Source organism: Hypomesus nipponensis, chromosome 22 (genome assembly GCF_054491055.1).
Source record: "Hypomesus nipponensis isolate SF chromosome 22, ASM5449105v1, whole genome shotgun sequence".
Classification (NCBI taxonomy): Eukaryota; Metazoa; Chordata; class Actinopteri; order Osmeriformes; family Osmeridae; genus Hypomesus; species Hypomesus nipponensis.
This window is the reverse complement of record NC_140382.1, coordinates 9155135-9179236: the sequence shown is the minus strand read 5'-3', so window position 1 is coordinate 9179236 and position 24102 is coordinate 9155135. Positions and strand designations below refer to the sequence as shown.

Here is a 24102-nt window from a genome sequence, read left to right as displayed (position 1 = left end):
AGAGGGCTGAGCTCAGTTGTGAATGTGATACTCACTTGAGTCAGCAGCCCCGTGCGTCCTATCCAATCATTTAAGCTCTCCAATCGTCTCGTATTTGCGTCTACAAGCCCATAGTGGGGTACAGGTGTTCGGAGGTTACCGCTCTAGAGGAGATGATCTTTCAACGAAACGGGTCACCTCTTCTGATATCAGTGTTCTTTATGTTCTGCTCACAGGGCTTGCTTTGGTCTTACCGTGAAGAGCATGATGCCACTGACAGGTATGAGCGTACTGATTTATTCCTTTTAACACACGTTTACTTTGCGGCTATAGACGAGAAAGTGTATTCGATTAAGTCATGCAATTATTTTACAGTGAAGTTTGTTCAGAAAACAAGATCGCCACAACAAAATATCCTTGCTTCAAATCATCTGGAGAGGTGACAACATGCTACAGGTAGGAAAGATTTTCGAATCAAAACTTGCGTGAAATTATGTTTACTAGGCCTACGTCGATATGTGTACCATGAATGAACTAACTTGCACAATGAAACATGTCATTGAGACTTTGAATATTTTACCACAATATACATAGGTAAAGATAGCATATTTTCCAACCTGAATTGCCCTCTCTTCAAAATAAGCACATAGAACTCCACAGTCGTTCCTAATGGGTGGATGATGTGAAAAGGTGATCTGTGTTTCTATGACTACTGAGCTAGATCTGAGACATACAATGCTTCTTTATTCGTTGAAGGTCTGGCAGAGCTCAGCTCATCCTTACAGGCAAGAGCAGACACAGACAGCCCTTAAAGCACCACTTTAAAGCCTGTTTGATCGCCCCATGTCTTACATAATTGTTTACGCTCTTTAAGTGATTAGCTTTCTTATGGTTAGCCTATTGGCTGAAATCTCTTGTTGTGTCTATTGTTTATTCATAGAAGACAGATGTGGTGATACAGGGGGAACAAAATCATTTTGCATAGCTTTGCAATCCACTCCCCAAGTGGATTGTACAAGTGAACACATGACTGGCTCTGTATTACACTGTTGTTGTGTAATGGTAGGAGGTCTTATCAGCATCATTGTAAACAGTGCTTCAGTGCTTTTCCCTGGGATGTACTTTCCTAAATATGCATTGCAGCATCTAAATGTTCAGTTTCGTCCTTGGTTTTGTTTGGTAATTTGTGATTTCATCCTTGTTGAGGTATGCTGTGCAAGTTTTTCCAGTGAGGACAGAGCCTCAGTTTATCATTTCCAACTGTTGGCAACTGTAGTTTTTGGTTGAATTGACAATTTGACCCTTCAAGCAAAAAACTTGACCCTGTAAGCTAAATATAAAAAGAATGTGCATTTGTTTGGATTCTCTCTAAGGAAACAAATACAAAGCTTTGTATGTTAGTAAAATCTTATTGGCTTATTTAATGAAACTTTACATGGTGAAGCTTAATGCGAATGAGGACTGAATAGTTAAATAATACATATTAAATGATGTCTGGAGAGTGTGGTCCCTCACAATACCTGTCTGTCACAGACACAACAATGGAGAAATAGGAGGTATTTTATATATCTCTTCTTGATTTATGAGAGATTACACACAAGGCAGTGATTACATAGAGTTTATTTATTGCATACACCAGCTAGCTGCTAGCCTGCTACTCCAGGGTCCATAAGAGATGCTAAGCTGAGCCAGGGTTGCACTAACAGACCATTTCCATTCCAGCACCGCAACCGTCACACATAATTGACATGTGGCATATGTAATTGTTGCTTTGTTATTCTCCTAAATATTTCATGTGGTCTCAAGCAAGTTGTCCCCCTCCTCCCACAGCCCTTCACCTCTTCCTCTCGAATGCTTCTATGCCCTGGCATTCCTGGGTAAATCAGTTGACCTGAACTGAACGAAAGGACACATAATCTTCAATGTGATAAATAAAGTCAAAACATTTTTACCCCCTGTGAGGCAAGATAGCCATAATACAGACACACTCACTCCTGTTATACACATCTCTCTGGAATTTTGATGGCATCCCACTATTGTTGGTATTTTTTATCTTTGTGAAAAGAGACAAGTGTTTTGATGTTATTTTGTTGCCGATAGTTCTTTATTCATCCACAAAAATGGGCCTCAGGGTTGGCAATTAAACTTGACTCTGAGTTGCATTATCTTACTGTTAAACCATAGGGATTAAATCCCCTTTGCCGACCCCATCTCCTGGCCACTCACTAAATTCTGCTCTGCTTTTTGTGTAAATTGCAATTATATCTGTTACTGTGGGCATTTTGGATTCATATCAGGCCATTCTGGGTTTCTGGGCTGTGACATTCTAGACATGTTCCCATCTCAACGTCAGTCATTAAGAGGGAGAGACATGGAGCTCTGTGATTGCTGTAGTTGGCTGTCAGCTGTCATATTTCCAGCATCTGGAATGACAAACTATCTTTTTGTGGCCCAGCCTGAGGGCTGAGTAAGATCCACCCCCACCCCCCACCCCCTTGTGTTCACCTTCTGATTTATTCCTTGTTAGCTGGGTTTGAGGTTTTTGAATTTCACTGTGAATGTTCTCTGAATTGTTAACTGACTGCTGTGCAACAAAAAACGTGACTATAAAGACTGTGCCATGTGTTGATAAAGCATGAGTTCCTACAAGATAATGACATTTTTGTTGACTCCACAGGAAGTACAGTCTGCTCCAGTATGCATTTTTTTGTGCAGTGTAGAATGGTCTCCTGTGGGTTTTGTAAATATCTAGAAGTTTTCTACAGTTTCTGAAGTAACTCTTGTATAAAATTTCACGTTCAAAGTAGCCATGCATGTCTCATCAGTTGATTATTTTACCATCAAACTAAAGAGCTCTGTTTATTGCACTTGTGAGTGTAACGGAAATATTAGGCAATTTACAATGATTAATATGTGTCACTGACATCTAGTCCAGATGGTTTTTATTAGTGGAAATCTAATCATTAGGCAAGCACTTGATGTATGTTACTGAAAGAGCTGTCATCTCTGTTGTAAAAGACCAGTCAGTGGAACTCCATGGAATTGAGCATTGAGCAATACATGACATGGTAAAGCAGTATTCTCAAAAGTGGCATTGATGTAACAGGAAATGTCTGTCAATGTGAGTGTGTGTGTTTCACTTTACTTAACGTTTCACCCCATGAGACCCAATGGCAAAGCAGTGATAAATTCGTTACATGTTGCATTCTATTCTAAACAAAATGGTTAAGATGAATGTTGCACGAGAGGCTCTTGTTTCCAAAAACAATGAAGTACCTGAGTGAATAAAGACGTGTTCTGATGTATTCATATCCAGCTGGGACTTTAGTTACCTAGGAACAGTGTTGTGTTGGCAATAGAGCTACAGTAAAATCTCAGGTGTTATGTAATGTCTATTAATGGTCATTCCTTTACAAATATTTTTCCTAGATTTCCATGTGTGAATAGGGAGCATGGAGCACATTCTTAATGTTTCCCAACATCTAGAGGGAAACAACATTCTATAAAATTAGGCTCTTGATGGTATCTAAGATCAAATAGTTGCCAAAAATGTTTAAAATGTAAACCTGCCTTGGTTTTTACGTTTAAACATTTATGTTCAAATTACCTTATAAAATAGTGACATAAAAGCATTATACGTTTTTGCTCATGGTTTTTAGAGAAATTGGAGACTTATCAACTGAACCTTTCCCATTGTGTTCTGTTCAACAGTTCAACTTTCAGGTCCATGCACTAGCATCCCTAAAGGGTTAGGGTTAGGCTATGATGTGATCTCTACACAGAGTTTAAGGGATGTTAATTATATATTTCAAGTAGGTTTTTGGGGAGTCCTTTAGTGGTGTCTCCCAAACAGCTGAAAGGCCATTCAAGTGAGGTCATAAGCTAGAGAGGTTAGCTGCTGTATGATGGGAACGATCTCAGCTGTCACATTGAAGTGCTCCTGTTTACCAAAAAGTGAACGTGTAGATAATGTTGTCAACTGGAGTCATTATCCTCACTGTTATTGTTACCCGTCAAGATTACCAAAGGGCATTACAGGAGACACATGTCCAGTTCATCTTTGTTGAATTGTATTGGTCTTTACTTGTTATGGTGCTAAACAATCCCAACAATCTACTATGTCCTCTGTCCTGTTCTTGATGGATCCTACTTCATTTTCGTCAGTGAAACCCAACAAATCTGTTTAAGGAAGCATAAGACTTTTATTTTATTAACAGATAATGGTAAACAGTGGTGAAGGTTTGGCCAGAATATTATTCAGCACTTTCAGAAGAAACAGCCCATGCTCCAGGCCAGCTGAAGGCTTCCATACCCTTCCCTGAAAAAGAGTGAGGACATTTTTGTTGGGGTGAGTTATGTTGGTGAGTGCAGGGGAGGACGTGTTGTTTGTGTTTAGCAGCATTCCTCAATGAGTTATGTGTAGCTCCAGAAACACTGTCTGTACTCTGGAGTTTGCTACCCCCCCCCCCCTCCTACCCTTTGTTTCCTGTTGAAGAACACCTCTCTTTGACTTACAGTAAACCAATGTGTCATGAAATATAGTTTATACAGCAGGAGTACAGACATTTCATTCATGTGGAATAAATGTGCTCAAAGTGCTGTTAGTAGTTACTGTCAAAATGTTGCTGAAAGTGAGCTGAATTACATTAGGGTCTGATCTCTTTCTTTCCTCTTCTCTCTTTCTCTTTCTTTGTTCTTATTTTTTTCCCTTCTCTCTCTTTCTTTAACAGTGTTCTTTCCATGTGTTAATCGTATCCTTTCCATGAAAAAATGAGTGACATCTTCTTCCAGCCAGTTGCTTGCATTAACAACACCGCAAACCATACATTTCCATTAGTTTTTCTTATGGTACAGCAGCTAGATCTAAAACATCTATCACAAAGCACACCTCATTTAGACTCATGATAACTTGAATCACCTACAGATACAGAAATAACTTGACTCTAAGTTATGTTATACCCACACTGTATCTGTTTTTTGTTTTCCAGTTAATAATAATGCAATTTCTCAGCAATATTTCTGCACTTTGGTGGCAGATGTGATGGTAATTTGGTCATTTGATTTGTTCATCTGTTTCAGTTTGACTACATATTGTAATACAGGACATGCCTTCCCAGAAAGGCCATTACTTCAAATAATGTGTAATGGTTTGGGATGCCTTAAGTGGTTTTATCTGAAATGCACTATAGTTAAAGTGGATTGGGAAATTACATTTTATTTCCCAGTGCTGTATCAATCAGAATATATCAAACAAGAAGAAACATTTGGGACCAAGGATCGTTAATGATGATGGATTTGCAAAGCTATTGCTAAACTGAGATGCATTTACCATTTATTGAAAATATTTTAAATAGGGAAGCAATACATATAAATAAATCCAATAGTCCCCATACACATGTAGGAGCCCGCTGTGTTATCATTTCTAAAGATCTTTGTATGATAGAATCGGACACACTACTAAATCAACATCTTACACTGGTGTGCAACAATGTCCTTGTGTCTTGAAATTCCATTCTAAATTTGCATTATGGAACCATAAATAACTGTATAGATTCTTGTTGAATAAAACGTATCCAATATGAATCAAATTAGAAGATTTATTTTGCTTCTGTGAAATGGCCCATATAAATGTAATGTTACACATTAAACATTGTTGAAAACTCATGTTGACATGTCAATTGTGTCTTCTAAATAATGAGACTTTACATTTACATTTATGCATTTAGCAGATGCTTTTATCCAAAGCAACTTTCAAGAGAGAGCTTTACAAAAGAGCATAGGTCACTGATCATAACAACGAGGTAGCCCCAAACATTGCAAGCAGCCAAAACATGAAGCATACATTGTGAAAAACCAAATAAGTGCCAAAGGGAAGAACCATAAGAGCATGCAGTTAAACAAGTTACAATTATACAACATGAAACTCAAAAAGTGCAAGTACAATTAAACAGCATGAAACTCAAAAAGTGCAAGAGTGTACCAGTAGAAGAACAATCAACATTAAAATATTTCACAGCGAGTACAGCGAGAACTCGGAGATCCTAGCCTATTTAGAGAAATACAACCCTTTGGACAGTTTGTCTGCAGTCTCTGGCCTTGCCATGACCTGTCATTGTCCTGTCATGGTGCACAGTGAACCATCCTGTGGTTATGCTACGGGCATGCTACAGTTGTGCTAGCACATGGTCGCTAATCTCTAAAGCAGAGGTTGTGGTTGTGTGGCCTGCCCTTACTCTCTCGCTTGATAAAAACACAAAGTGTTTGTTCTACGGATCCTGCTGCAAGAGAGAATGGCTCTTGTTATCTTAGTACGGCATGTAAGCCTAATCAAAAAACTTGGATGTGGTAAAACTGAAACTGGCATTTAAATGTTAATTTTGTAATGTTAAATGTTTTTTTTATTGTTTCTTATTGTTCCTCAACCTGGGGCCCACTGTTAATTTATTCTCACATTAGTGAAAAAGCATAAGATGACAACTCATAAGTCCTGCAGGACAGCAGCAAGCCAAAGGAAATGTTCCACACTGCTCCATTAAACATAGCCATACCAATCATTCTCTATTGCAAACAGCTGCCCCCTTCAAGATTAATAAAATTGTTTGGAACATAGGCTTCACATTTTGTGCTTTTTGGCATTACAAACGTCGCCCTCTGCCATTGTAATAATCCTGCAGGTATGCTTTTGAATTGTAATATATTGTCGGTTGTTTCCAGTACTTTGTAGTTACACCTCACTGCTGGGCTGTCTTGACACAGTGGTTCACCCTGACAGTCCAAACTGTTTTACTCAAAGGTGCAAACTCCTCCTTTGTCTTGGAGACCACAGTTAAGCCATGGGACTACATGTTATTGCATTTTATTTCTTGATGCCGAATCAAGCATAAAAGTTGGTATTATGATATTTAAATCCTGGTATTTAATATAATATAGTCCTCAGACAATCATATCTTAGTAAAACAAGAAAATCTAACCAGCTTTTTACAGTTTTTTTTTTTTATGTTTGCTGGATTTTACGCTCCAAATGTTTTCCTTTAGGTTGAACCAAATGTTGACATAGGTTTACTTTTTAAAGAGGTCACTTCCCAAGTGAACACTTCTCATACACTCAATCCTTTCGTCATATGACTACCTATATGAATAAGACTAAGTAAATAATATTATATTGACATCATGTGGACATAATAAGTAAATGATGGTATATATCATTTGACAAGATGATAGAATGTGTTATTGATTAAAGACTCTATTTTTGTGAATTCTGTATTTTTGTCATCTTCAATCAATCTTAAGATTCAAAAAGATGGAATTTGATAATGAAGACAGCAAACCATGGAAATCATAATATCTCTTCATACGGCATGCCTTTGATACTCCTTGCAGTATTTCAGCTGTGTAGACATTGAGGACATTAACAGTAATACAGTGTTTTAATCTGTAGAATCTGGTCTGTAGCCAGTAGTGTGTATGGTTCGAGTTATAAGAGGAAAGAGCCATGAGGATACAATATGACTGGTGAAGTTACCCCTTGACAGCCACGTTCTCTACAATTTCCTGGGATGTCAGGATGAGACGCATCAGACAGAAGTCACTTGTTCCCTGCTGGGGGGATATTGTTCACATCCAGAGGTGAGATAAGAAAGACTGTGGGTTTGTCTGTGGGTGAGTGGTTTTGTTTCTCAATTTTAGAAATGGAAAGCACCCTTGAGATAATGGATCACATATTTTCCTCCTGATCTAGGTTATAACCGGTCATGTTTTCAGAATTTAGAGGATGATAGGTGGTTTTTAGATCTTTTAGGCTGATAACAGAAAGGCAAATTAAAAGAAAAAAACACTCCTTTCCTCACTAGGTTCCCAAGCCCTTTGGTGGTCTTCGTATGTCTTCACATCGTACTGAAATGTTGAATGTCTTTTGAGTCCATTGCCTGCGGATGTTGAGGTGGTAATGTAATGAATACCACAAATCAACTCTGTCTCTCTGTGAGACACATATCACAGTTACCCACATAGACAATTAAAGGCAATTCCTAATGTTTCCTCTGAGTCTAGCATGAATGATGTATGAGATAGGTATACAGGAAACAAAGGCAAGGGGGCATGAATGAAAAGGGGTAGGCCTATGGAATTACGAGATTAAATGAAGCAGTACCTTCGTGCAAACTCTGTCTTGAGAGGGTGTTTTTTGGGATGAGGGGTCTTGCCCCGACAATTGAAACAATTTGGCTGTCTGAAAAAACTCGAGTACAAGGCCTCATTTAGCAACAGTTCTCTACTGTGTTCACATGGTGTATTATGAGCTGATGTGCTCTTTCTCTTTGATTCATCATCGTGCTGTCTCTTGTAACTCTCATTTTTTCTTTATTTTTCTTTCTCTTTCTGTGTCTCTCCTTCTCTGGCTTACAGCTGCCATGTTGTCTCTTTTAAACAGTGTTTAATACCGCCTTCCTCTGTGCTCTGGGGTCAAGAAGTCAGCAGAATAGGGGCATACGGCCAGAGAAGCAGCAGGGTTCTGGAGCTTTCTCAGACAGTCCAATTGACTGCTTCACTCAAGGCTGGAAACGACACACTTCCTCCCCCACAGGCTGCCCACTCTGGGCTGTTTTTGGACTTCTTGGAAATACAGAATGAATGTAGAGAGAGGAGAAATACAACAAAAAAGTATTCACAAATCAATGTTTCAAAGCAATCAAGTCATTGGTGAACTGCTTCGGGTTCTACTGTACAACTTGTGTCTGTAATGGACTGTATCCAGCTGATATTTAGTATGTGTAATATCAATTTCCAACATGATTCACCCTGCCTGGATGTGTAAAAACAGAGTAATTGTGTTGCAATAACAGACAATATGGCAGAGAAGTTGAACTACATTGTGGCAAATGTTTTAAATGATAGAGTATCACTTGCTGTCTTTACCTCCTGTCACCTGCTGAGAGTAATATTTTTTGTCAAGCAGATGATTCATCCAGGATGTGTTTTTTGTTGTTGTTTTTTTAAACATTTTTGATGACACAAGGTATTCAAGCATTCTTCGGTTCTCCCGCCCCAGAGTTAATGTCTTCCTTTAAACAGTATTCTCCTAGGACTTTGTGTTTGGCCACAGCTACATCTTTCCAGCACAGACTGTCCTTTTTGATTTACCGTTGTGTAGTTTTCACTTACTGGTAATATTTCTCCTCACATTATTTTCACTTTGTGATGATGACCATGTCTCGTATACGTCAACATTTAGTTTGTTTCGACATCCAACTTATTATAGATCTCTGCTCACAGTGACATCATGTGAATGTGCTTCATGTCATAAGATGTCTAAATACAAGTGGTAATGTAAACACTGTGAAAATTGAAAAGAACTGGGATTTTTTCTTATCATGAGCTGCTGCAAGGAGGCGGCCATGTTGACTGAATCTTTATGTCCTTGTGTTTGTCGTGTAAACTTAGTGTTTATGTCCTTGTGTTTGTCGTGTAAATTCCACTTTAGGGACCTGCTAAAGCTAGGTGCTTATCATCTGGCTCCTTTTCCTGGTACTTGACCAGTAGTTGACCAGTTTAGTAAGACTGTGTTAGTGTGTCATCGTGTGCATTTGATTGTTTAAATGAATATAAAAGTGTGTGTGGATGTGTGGATGCAACAAGAACTAAGAAACTTCATGAACAAAAATGTATTCTCTCTCTCTAGTATATTGACCCCAAAAGAATATATTAGTTTTGAACAGTTTTTTGTTGTTGAGAACACAAAAACGGTTCCTGTGGCCTCTCAGTCCTGCTTGTCTCTATTGTCTTATCTGTTGAAGGCCCCACAGCTTCAGTCATTCTAAAAGGCATTTACTCTCTTCAAAGTCATTGCTTTAGGAATTCATTTGGATAGGAGGGAGCTCATTTGGTATTGTTTAATGAAGAGGTAAGCGGATGGTTTCATCCAAAGCAAGATTCAAATAGAAAGACAGTAAAAGATGAAGGATCCTAAGTGCTGGAGATATAATTGCACAGGCCTGTATAACATCTGACTGCTGGTTACAGGAAAATAAACGCAAGTGAAAGCATTGTTTTCACAAAGGAACACAATGGTTTCATAATACAAATATTATTGTGTAAAAATGAGTTCAGGTCTGCCTAGAGCACTGATACCTTCATGCTTAGAATTTAAATCTTTTGACTTCCGACCCCCCCCCCCCCCCCTGAATTTTTGTTTTGTTTAGTTGGGCGCAAATCCAAGTGTTTAAATGAAGCATTCTCACATCTATACCAAACTGATGGTAATCAAAACTGGAATCAGTTCTACACAGTCCAATAGCCACACTGAAATGGGTCCTCCTACTCCATAGAGGATATTTAGCACTACATGCGTTTTTTATTGAGTCTCTCAAAGGAAACGTGGGGGGCGTAGAGAAAGAAAACTCCAATCCATATGGCCCTGTTTGAGTTGAATGTTGAGCCATTGGTTGTACTTTGTCAGCGTTCTTGATGGGAAAATGTATCAAAACCTGCTAAGCATTCAGGCAGAGAGAAGTGTGTGTGTGCCTGCTAGGGTCCCAGACTGTATGGCCTCTGGCAGGATCCTGCATTCAGACATAAAAGACTAGTCTGGGGGAACTTGGATTGTTACGTTGTTGTCACGGGGAAAAAAAAAACATCTGTCAGTGTGTTTGATACAATGTCTCTTAAAGTGACAGATAAGAAAGGCGAGGACGAAACAAAAACAAGTCGGCTCTGAGGGGACCTGTGCGGCACCACATGGTCTCTCACAGCTGTCCTTGCTGAGTGGGGCTGTGACCCACTTTGTTTTATAACCCAGTGTCTCAGTGAACTGTATGCAAGGAATGGGATAGTGCAGGCTAATCAGTCACTGAAGGTGGCATGAGGTTAAGTATCTGTAGCTGTCTCAGGGACATCGTGCGGCACTGGGCAGTTGCATGTGTTCGTACCGACTTGTCCTGACTGACTTTGTGTGGTTGTTCTTGTGTTTGTGTGAGTGTGTGTGTGTTGCTCTGCATTGCAGGCAACTGTTTGTTTAGTGGGAGTCCTATGAATGTTTATGAGGTAATTAGAGTCCTTATAGCTAACTGGGGGTAACTGAGGTCAAGTTAATCTGTGTTGGTATTTCATGGGGCCCCTGAAATATGATACGGATGACTACAGAAAGTGAAATAACCTTGTATAAAACAAAGCACAGGTGGAAAAGCAGTCCCAAACTGTCTGTGACTGACCTTGATCTCGCTGTCTTGGAACAGACATTACTGTGTGTGTGTGTGTGTGTGTGTGTGTGTGTGTGTGTGTGTGTGTGTGTGTGTGTGTGTGTGTGCGTGCGCATTCATAATGAGTAGTATTACATGTTTGGTATATATCATTTTACACCTCTTAATCCTAACTGATAGTTTTGCTTTTGTGCAGATTGGACAGTATAATGAATGGCCTTTGTGGGACGGAGCACAGTTTGAAATAGGACAAAATAAAACAAAATTCCCTCCTTTAATATTGATGTATTCATGTAAGGAATCAAACAAACAATTTGATTGTTCCTGAGTCCAATCTCCCTGGATAGCAATATAGATCTGCCGCTTAAAAAATCTAAATGGCTCGCAGGAAGGTGAAGTGTAATTTTAAGTAGGTTTGGGAATTAATCGATCCATGCACCGTATTGACTTGTACAGCTGAACAAAGAGACTGTCTTTGGAAAGGCAGAGCTCAGGTCATGTTCAGTTTCAGAGTTGGCACAGAATACAGAGGTAATTCAGAGCCTTTTAGAGGTCCAAAGGTTTATGTACTGTGCCCAACCCCCAAAACTGCATGGGTAAAACGCCCCAAAATATTAAATTGCTTTCCATGTTTAAAACATATTTAATTCAATTTCTAGGAGGTTAAGGTATATCTTTTTCATTTGTGCCTGTTGAACAGATTTGCCCCCTAACCACCTCTCACTTTACAATATGTATTGGGTTAGTGGAGTGTTTATTTCACTGTTAAAGCACAATGACCCTTGCAAATAAGTTCTAGCTTGGTGCCAATCCCCATGAGTTCCTTTTCAGCATCTGGTTTGTTCTCTGAGGTGCCCATATCATTGGTATATTTGTTCAGTGTTTTCACTGCTGCTCAGACACCTCCTTTCATCTTCATTGAGAACCTCAGTGTTTTTACCCTAACCCCAGCAAAATACTGACAAATGTAAATCAATAAATTTTAAAATACATTTCTCTGTTTCTTTTTTTGTCCTATTGTGTCTAGCATTGTGCGAGGGATGGTTTGATGACACAATTTTTTATCCACAAAAGTTATTGAGAATGCAATGAAAAGTGTCCCATTTCCAGTGAAGAGGCACACTGACTTTCAACCCTCAGGCTGAAATCTATTTGCTTTCTTGTTGACATTTGACTGGCTGGTTATTTTCCTAAGATGGCTCTTGTCCATCCTCGATAAAACTCTCAAGATGTTCACATCCACATGTGTGTGGGTGCATGAGCTGAGTGTTCACACATTTTTGTAACTTGCCTGGGTATACAACCTAGCCTGTGAAATAATCATATATTCTCTGGACTTTGATCGGAACATGATCAAACACCCTCTGTGCTGAGATTAGTGGTCCTCAAGAGTGGGCTCTTCACCCCACTCCCTCCCTTATCCCTTTGTCTGGGAGATATCCAACGATAGTTTGTCAAACATATGCACACACACATACCAGTCTAACCCACATCCAATTCCTAACCCAGACCTGGAGTGCCTCTCAAGTAGGGAACTGATCAGGCACTAAATCAGACACAGTCACAGGGGTAGCGGTGTTGAGAGGCGGCAGGGACTTATAATCAGATTGTTGCAGGTTCACATCCCTTCTGGGAAACTGAAGAGCATTGAGGGAGGTCCTTGCTGCTCCCACTTGAGGCAGTGAAATGTCCAGCTGCATGTGTGGAGAGCACTTGAAGGGGAAATGTACGCACTGAATATATGGCTCCACAACTTAGAGGGAATGTCCATTTCAGCACTGTGATGATGCTATTGCATGAACACTGAAGAGCCCAGTTGTCAAAATGTTAGATGAAACTGTGAGGAATTGTGTTGTTTGAAATATTACTGCATTTCCTCATGGATTAAGTTCAGATGGCACAGTTTTGCACAATCCATTAAATTTAAGTAAGCTAATCAGATCTGTAAGGCGGAATGAACAAGGGCATACAGTACTGTGGATAACATCTTTATGGAACATAGCCCGGCCACATGCTGATTAATTGAATCAACAAATGGCAGCATCAAAAGATCATTACAATAGAAAGCAGAGCTGAACATGGGGCATTTACAGACCACACAGAGTGAGGACTGACTGGGAGAGGGGGCACTTAAACAGCCTGCCATCCCCCCAACTCCCTCCCCTTTACACCTGAATCGAAGCCATAAACTGTTACAGAGCCCACCCGTTCTCTGCACCGGTGAATCATGAGAACATGCAGGCATTGCTGTGATGTAACAGTGTTCTGGGATTCGCCTTTGAAGAGAAACACCTGGCATCACTTTACGGTTTTTACTGTTAGCTTGAGTCGGTACCAGTAGGCTACATTGTAGCTACATTGTAGCCTACTGATGTTTTAAACCTGCACTACAAGAAATATAAATTTTGTGACAAAAACCTATGCTTGTTTTATCAAACATCCTGCAATAGTTGCTTTTAGCTATGAAAAATTGATGCACAACTCTGGCAAGTTTTGGACAGACTATTCCCTGCAACATCCCTGCTGGGAGTTGCGGCAACCATAAGTAGTGGGGCTTTCCTCTCATGTGAACCCAACCAGCCAGGGAAAGCACATTGACCTGGCATCTCCTACTCTCTGGGCAAGCGAGTGTTGTGGATGTTGTAATCTCATCAGAAGAGATAATCCTCCAAACAGATCCGCTGAGAAGGCAGGGAAAAATTACATGGAATGTATCCAGTTATTATGATTTGAGATCCTCTATATTTTAACCAATAAACTTAGGGTGAGATCAGACTGTGGTCTTTTTAAACTGTCCAGAAGTGTTTCTTACGTACATTTGTCTTATCTTTTTTTTTCAGGAAAAAATGCTGCAAAGGCTTTAAGTTTGTGTTGGGCCAGTGCATTCCTGAAGGTATGGAAAGGTTCCAGAGCTGTTTGGATGGTTGTCTGCGGTTTTCAGTTCAGATTTATTTTGGAAGCGTTCTGTTTCCTTTTGTTCCATGGGTTTTCCTTACTTGGCTGATACATCATTATATTGATGTTCTGTTGTTTAACCTACAGAAAACAGTAAGAAATGCCAGACAGTTTTTTTGTTTTCACACTACTTTTGTATTTCATCTTATGCTTTGATTTCTGGGAGATTTCTTCTCTGTTAGCATATTATAAAAAATGTACATGCATGTTGTGAAAGCCTCTTAGTTTCTGAATACTGCGCTGCTCCAATTTAAATTCAGATGTTACTGTTATCATGATACGAAGGGCATACTCTAACTGAACATAAATCTATTAAGGAAATTAATGAACATTGACTGCAGAAGTGATTTGAGAGGCCATTGAAATGTGACCCAATGGTTTTGCAGACTATGATGTGTGTGCTGGCGCCCCCTGTGAACAGCAGTGCACAGACCACTTTGGCCGTATTGTGTGCACCTGTTACCCAGGCTACCGCTACGACCGAGAGCGTCACAGGAACCGAGATAAACCATATTGTCTGGGTGAGTTTGTATAAAGCTCCACAGGCGATAGAGTCAATGTTTCACATTTGATTCTAATAGAACAGAATACTTGACTTAAATACATGGGAATATTATTCAGAGCGTTAAGACCCACCTCGACAAATCTATGCTTTGTTGAAAACACTTAAAACTTTAATAATGTAACTTGAACCCATTATTGTTAGTTGGTAAAAGCATAGGACTCATCATCAAGGACTCAGACAGTATCATGTGTAGTTGTTCTTTTCAACCAGCCTCCTCGCCAGAGGTCACAAAAGCACAGCCAGCAAGCATGCCACTGTATTCTCTTTATCCTTTCCTCTCCCTTCTCTCGTTACACACCCTCAATGGTATAGACATCGACGAATGCGCCAGCAAAAATGAGACAATGTGCTCTCAGGTCTGTGTCAACTCTGTCGGGAGCTACAGGTGCGAGTGTGAGAACGGCTATTTCCTGGAGGAAGACAAGAAAACCTGCACCGTGGGGGAGAGAGGTGAGAACTTATTTTTAGTAGGCATTTCTCATTCTCTACCCTCCAGAGGGGACATTTGATTGAGATGAGGAGGACTCAGCGCTGTGTGTGTACAGACACCTGGTAGTCATTACACGGGCAGCTCCTCCACTACTTGTCAAAATGATTGTTCCCCCCTCCATAAAAACACACAGCTCTGCCCCTTTGGCTCATAGATTGTTTTGATTTGCCTGATGCCTCTGAAGCAAACATTAGAAATGGACCAGAGAGGGGAAAAAGGGTTTGCTAGTAAATGAAGCAGTCAGAGGCTGGCAGCTGCCTCTCAGGAGGTTATCTTACACTTCTCAGAGGCTGGTATGTTCAAGGGATAGCTTTATGGAACACGACCATGGCCCGGTATGTGGCGTGCTGCTGAGGATAAGAACATGTAAGAACACACCCTCACCTGCACTGTCAAAGTTCCAAATTCCAACCTCTTTCTCTACCGTTTACTCTGCTGCAGGCACAAAAGCAAAACATTTCTGGGTGGCATATTTTGGTTTGTGTATCAACAGTTTTGTCCACCCCTACCAACACACGCACACAGCCTCCTACCGTCATTCAGATAATAAACCTTGAACCAAGAGGAACGGCTGGTCGCGAGGTTGTCCCCATAACTTGCCAGCCTCAGTGCCACACGCAGGTCTGGTCTTGAGAATTGCTGCGTACTGTAGGTACATCAAGCTGAACTGTTAGGGGGAAGTCATGCGACCTGTAGCTATTTAGTCGGCTCAATTCCCCTCTCCTGCTCTCTGGCACATTTACTAGAACAGCTTCCTGCCTCCCTCTGCTGTGTTCAGTGACCCGTCACAACGGAGTCCGAGTGATGACATGTTACAATGTTTAGCTACATAACACTTCTCACTCATTGCCAACACAGCCAGTCAGCTTTTTATGCCATTAATTCCTTAATGCTTAATGCCCTTTTTAGTTTGGATGTTACTTTTATCTGTGGAGTAAACATTATTGTTACTCTAGTACAGTAAAGATTGCATGCATGTAAAATGTTCTCTCTTAAATAGAAGGTACACTGTAGAGGTGACATACAGACAACATGGTGAGATAACTGTGAGGTGACATCCAGAGAACATGGTGAGGTAACTGTGAGGTGACATCCAGAGAACATGGTGAGGTAACTGTGAGGTGACATCCAGAGAACATGGTGAGATAACTGTGAGGTGACATCCAGAGAACATGGTGAGGTAACTGTGAGGTGACATCCAGAGAACATGGTGAGATAACTGTGAGGTGACATCCAGAGAACATGGTGAGATAACTGTGAGGTGACATCCAGAGAACATGGTGAGGTAACTGTGAGGTGACATCCAGAGAACATGGTGAGGTAACTGTGAGGTGACATCCAGAGAACATGGTGAGGTAACTGTGAGGTGACATCCAGAGAACATGGTGAGATAACTGTGTTGTTCTGTGTATCCCAGCAGCTCGTCTCTTTGAGAAGTCGGACAATGTGATGAAGGTGGGAATGTGTTCGACCACCTGCGAGGACTTCCACCAGATCAAGATGGCTGTTCTACAGCTCAAACAGAAGGTGCTGCTTACCTCTGGGTGACAATGACAAAGAGGAGCTGAAGAGCCCTGAGCAACAGAGCATCAATTTACAGACATCACATACTTATTCACATACTACATTACTACTAGATATACTCAAATTGACACTCTGGGGCTGGTGAACTGTGATTCTTTATCAGTCCTCTCATACCAGTCCCTATATATGATGCACCTGCAAAGGGCTCCGAGTGACTGTGGGCCAAATTCTCCATTTGCTTTGTTTATCATTAAGGGCTTATATTACCATACCTGCCAACAGCTCAGAAATAACACCAGGTCTCCTTTTACACATCCTCAGGGATGCATTAAAGAGGTTTACTGGCCAATAAAAAAAGATTGAAATAATTTCAAATACTGGAGCTAGTTAGTGGTAAGACTTTGTCCATGGTATTAAAATTTGTCGGTAAGTCATATTAAAGTCTGCCATGTGGTGATATTGCCCTGTGGGTATTAGCAGCCTTTGCAGTCTGTGCCTATCTGAACACCAGTCTGTCAACAAGGCAACTCAACGCTCTTCCTGTAATACATGATATATGATGATATATGATGATATATCACTTGCAGCTGTATGGGTACACACGCTTTTCTTGTAAAAAAAAAAAAAAAAGGGAAAGGATATTGAGCCAACAAAGCAATCGCGCTGAAAGGTAGTTCACTGTCCATGTTTGGCTACAAGTACCTTAGGTCTTTTAAGGGCCACAGAAGGGGGGTTGCTTCATCTGAGAAAATCTTCAACTGATTAGATTTATATAATTGATTTTTCTGAATAATAATGAACAATTATTCTGACAATTAGTCTGTGGCTTATGGAGCCAGCCCAATAGCAGACCTAATTTTGTGACCTGCAGGGTCATTCAATCATATGACCCATGCTCCACAATGGAACTCACCACTCTTTGTAAAAAATGTTTTAATGATTTAAATTGTAGTAGTAGGGAAGTCACCCCCACCTCATGCCCCAGAGAAGGTTTTATCCTGGGCCGGCTTTGCCTGGCTCACCTGAATTATTCACAGAGGTTTCCCTCTGCTCCATATGTCAGCTTTCCAGCTCCAATAAAAGGCCTATTGAGTTTCAAGTCTGGCAGGTTCCATTTGTAATTTGACAGACAGTGTTTTTCCTATGAGTTCCCTTCAAGTCTTCCCAGCATCTGAAACTTCCTGTTTCAGATGTTGCCCAATAATGCAGAAGTCCACAAGCAGATGACCAGTGAGAAGATGCACTCCTTCCTGCCCGGGCCTCCTGGACAGCCAGGACCTCCAGGTGAGGACCCCTATTGCTTATAGGGTTTCAGTATCTTTTACTAACAATCAGGCAGTCGAGGTTCACTCAGAATTACACACAAAAAAAGAAAATACATTTTGGGTTTGACTTGGAAGTTGCATTGAAAAAATATTTTCTCTCTCTCTATCACTCTTTCTCTACCCTGGGACACCCAGGTCCACAGGGGGTACCAGGACCTACCGGCCAGTCGGGACCCCCAGGCCTAGTCGGACCCAGGGGATTGATGGGGCCTGTAGGACCGTCACCAGACCTTGGCAACATCAAACAGGGCCGACGTGGACCAATGGTCAGTCCCTACGATTATATCCTTGTGTACTGTCCTACCGTACTACTGTTAAGAAGACAATAGGGCGTTATTAGACTAACATGTTGTTTTATTACACTATGTAGAGTGAGTCAAGAAATTACATTATCAAGCATTTTCTCATCCTCCCTTTTCCTGCAAGTATTATATCCTCCACTATATCAAATTCATAGTACATTTTAGATCTGCTGAGCTACCATGTTTGCAGTAACACAGTGCTACTTATGCTGTGTGTGTGTTTGTGTGTGTGTGTGTCTCTGCCTCCCCAGCTAGTGATGACCTCTCTGGGGATATCTGGGACACTGCAGGTCTCCTTCTCAGTCTATAGATCATGTTCTCTATGGTTGAAATTGACAAGAGGCGCGATTGATTCATGATCCTGGATGGGATTGGAGTGCCCCACTTGGCCCTTCATGTCACACAATAACTTCAAAAGGATAAATGCAACGTTAAATGTATCCGACAGTGTCAGACACACTAAACACAGACACACACTTACACACACTCCGGTCATGCCCCTGGAGTTGACAAATGTTAATGATAATAACAGGGAAATGGCAGAATGCCAGCTTTGTTTTCTTTGGCTCGTTCCATGTTGAGGTTCTTGCAAGTTGCCTTGTCTATGAGTGTTGACCTTTCTTTTTTAATGTACCAGACCTGAGAAGCAACGTGTCAAAATGGCAGAGAGAGAATGTTTATTCATGGTGGGTTTGCAACGGCCTGTATTAATGCGCCAGGCCTTTTGAAATGCTAGGCCTATCAGCACCTCTGATACTTACTTATGTGCAGTGTGGTGCTAGCACATGAGCTCCATGAAAAGTGTTATTCCTGTGAAGGAACCATTTGGGTTTCTACTATGAGGGGTCTATAATCGCACTGTTCGCACCCTGACATTCTTCTGCTGATGGGCCTGAATGCATGTCTGTGAATGTGCATGAAGCCAAAGGGGAGGGCCCTTCCTGTCCCATAAGACTTCTTATTGGCTTTTGGGCATGTGTTTGGGCGTATCCCCGGTCATGGGTGACATGTGAGGGGCGGTGTGAGTCTCTGAGTGCCCAGTGTGAATACGTTTGGGCCTAAAGATCTGTCCCACACCCTTTATGTGGTCGCCAGGCCTCTTTCATTATGGTCATAACTTCAGGATGAGATACAGCTCTTTTCCTTTTGTGTGTTGAAAGCACTGTAATGCTTTGGAATTAGGCCCAACATCAAGCCTTTCTAATCCTTGTTGAAGCTGTAAAATGAAATTCAGTCACGATATCTGGGATTTTTAGTTTTTCAAATTTACCCTAATAATCTATTGGTCTACTGTGCTTGAAGGATTGTGGGTGATATTGATAACTGTGTTGGGTTTTTGATCCTGTACAGGGCCCTCCAGGTGCCCCGGGAAAAGATGGTATGAAGGTGAGTGTAGACCTCCGTAGAATCCTTCTCATCTGCAACAGCTGTTCTTTAAAACCAATGCAGTTTGTTAGGGCATTGGACTGTGAGGCTTCAAATTGTCAGTGAGCCACAAAAGCCTTCCTTATGCATCAGATGTAAATACTGCCCTCATCTGGTCTGAAGATGACACAACATGCAACCAAAAGATGAACGGTACATTGTGAGAAGATTTTTATGAAGCCATGTGCAGATGTTAAAACAGAACTAAAAAAACATGATGTAAGTGCATTCAATTCTGCATTATATGCTTAACATTTGGATTTGGACAAGAACCAGGTCAAGTAGTTGGCTAGTGCAGGCCTCATGACAGCCAAATGACCTCTTTGTGTGGTCAAGATTTGGTGAGTAGATGCATCCTAAGTTAGAATACACAAAGCATAGAGATTTGCGTTAGATCGTTGCACTACGATAGGTAATGTTTTTGAGAAGCACTTTTTGTCATATCTGCTGAAATAAACTTCACATTCTGATAGCAATCAATAAATCAAAGTGTTTTGGGGGAGTGTCTTTGAAGGGAGGGGGTGGGGTATTTTGATTTGCATGTGTTCATACCCAAGCCAAAATGGCTAGTTTCGGAGAACTAACCTACCCTACCTTTAACCAAGCTTAATTGGATCTTCTCAATGCATTCTGGCGTTCACTCAAGTTCACTCAGTATGGCATCTTGTTTTCCCATGCTTGAATTACACAAAGAAACTCCTAGACCAGCCAGTGAAGTATTCTCATGTTTTTTGTACTGTAACTCATCTTAGCCAAATATTTGTTTTGTTTCCCCAGGGAGATCGTGGGGCTCCTGGACTTTCCGGACCACCAGTAAGACTCTATTTTGATGCCACTCACTGTATTATTTCTACAGTATTATGTACTTCTAGTACTAAATACTACAGTATGATATACAGTAAAGCAGTAAAACTCAAATAATAATAGCGTACCCCTAAGTACAGCAAATACACAGTAATCTACTTCCTCAGTTTTGTCCAGGATGTTATAGATGTTAATACAAAAGTCCATCTGTACAAAGAAGAGAAAGAGCGATAATGAGTTGGGAAAAAGGATGGCGAAAGGGAGGGAAGGGGTGAAAACTGTCAAGAGATTAAAAAAATAAGGCCTTGTGAACTGCTTAAATTTAGAGGTCAATGAACAAATAGGCAACCTCCCATTCCAGGAGGAGCCAGACCAGAGCCAACGATGAATGTTCCTACAAAGCTTTTGAAGATGTTTTAGTCAATAGATCACACTAATGGTGACAGAGTTCAGAAAAAAACACTAAATACCAACTTGTTCCACACCTGTGTGTAATAACACTGGAATGCCCCTCTCTATACCAATACCAGTCTTAATAAGGAATGACAGTTTGTCTTATTTAACGTGTTACTACAATGTCAATACTATGAAAAGGTCAATGTTGTGAAGTTAAATTGGTTAACTTGACCTACTCATGTATATGCTGTCATTTATTGATGGCATAGCTGTCTATAGCCATTTCTGTGGAGGATTGTAATATCCATTTTAAAGTCAGAAGACCTTCAAATGACTGTGGGATGAATCTTCTCTGACCCATGTGACCCAGGGCCCTCCCGGATCATTCGACTTCCTGTTGCTGCTGATGGCAGACATCCGTAACGACATCGCTGAGTTGCAGCGCAAAGTGTTGGGCAGGCAGATCCCCTCACCGGGGGAGGACTTCCCCATGGCCCCCCACAGCTGGGGGGATAACCAGGACACCTTGGAAGCCGGCTCTGGAGAGGACTACAATGACTCCACATCCCACAGAGGCAGGGCCAAGAGCAGTAGGAAGAGAAAGCCCACAAGGGACTTTACAGACTCTGAATGGACACCTTGAGAATGCTTGCATTTGCCGCTGGTGTAAATAATAAGTATTTTATTTAACATATATTTTTGACCTCTCAGTTAGAATGTATTACTTTTTTTTACCAAATGTTTATTTTTATAAACTGGATATTGTGTGATATTTATATGTTGGACTGACTTGACCATCTTCAGCAGTATTTTGTCCAAGTTATTTTCTGTTTTTAGATCTCAGTATTTTTTTCTCACACACTTGGAAGCCTGCCATGCACTAGTAGCTCCATCAGGTCTTTTCATTTTGGTGGCAGTGCTATTCTCTATCAGATTCATTATCCCTGAAAACTCAATCAGTAAAGGTTCCATTCTTTAAAGAGGAAACATTTCTGTTGTAAGCGTACCGAATGGGACCGCAGTAGGATTATTATTGGTTTATTTTTATTCTGTACGTCCAAGCACTATTTTGGGATTATGTCTGGTTTCCATGGTTACAAAGGAAGTGGGCAGCCCTGCTTTAAGGTTCAATAATTCAGTCAGAACACACAAACCATAGATCATCAGAAAAACAGGAGTGCTACTCATGTTAAACTTCTTTATCAAAATATTAATTTAAAAAAAGCTTCCATTTCAACATTGTGAAATCATACTCTCCTCTTGGTGGTCTCTTTTCTGTTACTATACATTACACTGTCTGATAATGCAAAATAGCATGTTGTCAATTAAAACAACTGGAAAATAAAGTATAGAGATAGAGAATAGAGATATAGATAGACAGAGACCTGAAATACTTCCAGTTGTGTGGCCATAGTTCGTCTGGTTGGTCTAGCTTCACATGACCAAAGTATTGTTGCCTATTATCTGTTCTTCTGACTGTTGTCTGTTTATAAGAAGTGTTAGATTTAAGATATTGCAATATAGGAAATAATGTGAAAATAAGAATCATAACTTGTATTTTTGGTGTGTGATGTCTTGATTGGAGCAACATTAAAACTTGGGCTTTGATACTATCAGGCCTCCTGGCTTACAACCTTCCAAGCTTAAGCATTCCTCATCTGTAAAATTATTCTCCCTTTCAGCTGCCAATTCTCTCTTCAGCTTTTTATTTCTCTCACACTCACACATTATCATTGTTTCTCTGAACATAGGGCATAGGTGCAATAAGAGTATTGATCACAAAAATGATGTGTCATTCTAATTGAGGCTGAGAAGAGGTCTACCTCATTGACACAGATGAATGTGGGCTGGGGGATGAGAGCCATTTTAAATGTTTACTGAGTGTTTCTTGGTATCTATTTCATTGACATGAACAGCTCCACACACAAGAATTCATGCTTACAAAAGGGTTCTTATAATATTTTATAACAACTTCCTTCGAATTACAATGCTGATACTATACCTGATATTACAAATTGGTCACACAATATGACTTTTAGTGATATAGAACTCTGAGTGTGTTTTCGTATACAAACCACATTTGGATGATCAGGACACATTCAGTAGAAGGCTTAATGTTTGAACAGTGTGTTAATTTGTTGCATATTTCCCCAGCTGAAGGTCATAAATCACATCTAACCAACTGTCTCAATCTATCACCCTGAGCTGACAGAGGTTAAAATGCTGGATCTTTCTAACACAGGGGAAAGGAATGGGTTAATCTTACGTGAATGGAAATTTGATGAAGCTGCAACTTTGTGTCCTGTTCTGACGTTTTTTTATGTAAAATGTTTTTTTAATAGTTAGTCCTCAGCAATTTTGTATTAGTATTGTATTGGTCCATTGTACAAACTTGTTTTTCATTAGAATTGTATAACTTTGAATAACTAATGTTATGTCATGTATTCCACAGGATGAAAACTTTTTTTTTTTACAAATGACAGGTATTCTAATCGAAGGTAGTGTTATCATTTCTTATTTACAACTGTATCCAGTTTACTGTGTTGTCTTGTGGCGTTCTCATCAAGATCTTTGGGAGACTGACTTTGTATTGTTGAGAAAGTCAATCAATGCACTGATAGTATTTACTATGCACGATTTACTTGGTACTCTCAGTTCTTCTTTATATCCACTAGGTGGCAGTAATGGATTAACAATAGTCCACATTAAGAAACCCTATTCATTATTTCCTCAAAGACAAAATTCCAGCTGCGACAGACGCACAGTTGGGCACTCACCATGATAGACTGGATGTTCCTCACCTCTTGTCATGTGATTCACTGTGTACGTGCATTGAAAAGAGAAAGCAAGAGAATGTGTCGGAATGAGCAACTTACCGTTATAAACTCACATATATGCATATTATAGTAACGTTTTGTAAGTTGTACAATGTTTTGAGCGTTTGACTACAGATCAAAAGGTTTCAGGTTTGAATCCCCTCATGATCTATATATCGCTTCGGATTAAAGTTTCTGCTAAATGCACATGTCTTTATAGAAAAGGGAAGGTTGTTATGGTGACAAGTTTCTGGGTTGTAATTAATATTTTTGGTACAACCAACTCTGAGTAAAACTGAAGTAAGTCGTCAAAAGCATTCATTACATTT

The 24102-nt window shown here is 40.3% G+C and overlaps 1 protein-coding gene across 1 annotated transcript; it reads left to right on the top strand.

The window, feature by feature from the left end:
- The first annotated feature begins 54 nt into the window (after positions 1-54).
- Positions 55-22594, top strand: ccbe1 (collagen and calcium binding EGF domains 1). The gene is made up of 11 exons (XM_084687076.1): positions 55-259; positions 355-435; positions 14012-14064; positions 14513-14647; positions 15004-15141; positions 16599-16708; positions 17896-17989; positions 18166-18296; positions 19683-19718; positions 20535-20570; positions 21328-22594. Exons 1-11 carry the CDS (start codon positions 153-155, stop codon positions 21598-21600), a joined length of 1194 nt encoding a protein of 397 aa, XP_084543202.1. The 5' UTR covers positions 55-152; the 3' UTR covers positions 21601-22594.
- The last annotated feature ends 1508 nt before the right edge of the window (positions 22595-24102 follow it).

Excerpts from the sequence above, each read along its gene's own strand:
- ccbe1 (XM_084687076.1), top strand. The coding sequence starts at position 153 with ATGATCTTTCAACGAAACGGGTCACCTCTTCTGATATCAGTGTTCTTT. Across the intron at positions 15,142-16,598 it reads CTGCACCGTGGGGGAGAGAG|CAGCTCGTCTCTTTGAGAAG; the intron begins GTGAGAACTTAT and ends TGTGTATCCCAG. Across the intron at positions 19,719-20,534 it reads CGGGAAAAGATGGTATGAAG|GGAGATCGTGGGGCTCCTGG; the intron begins GTGAGTGTAGAC and ends TTGTTTCCCCAG.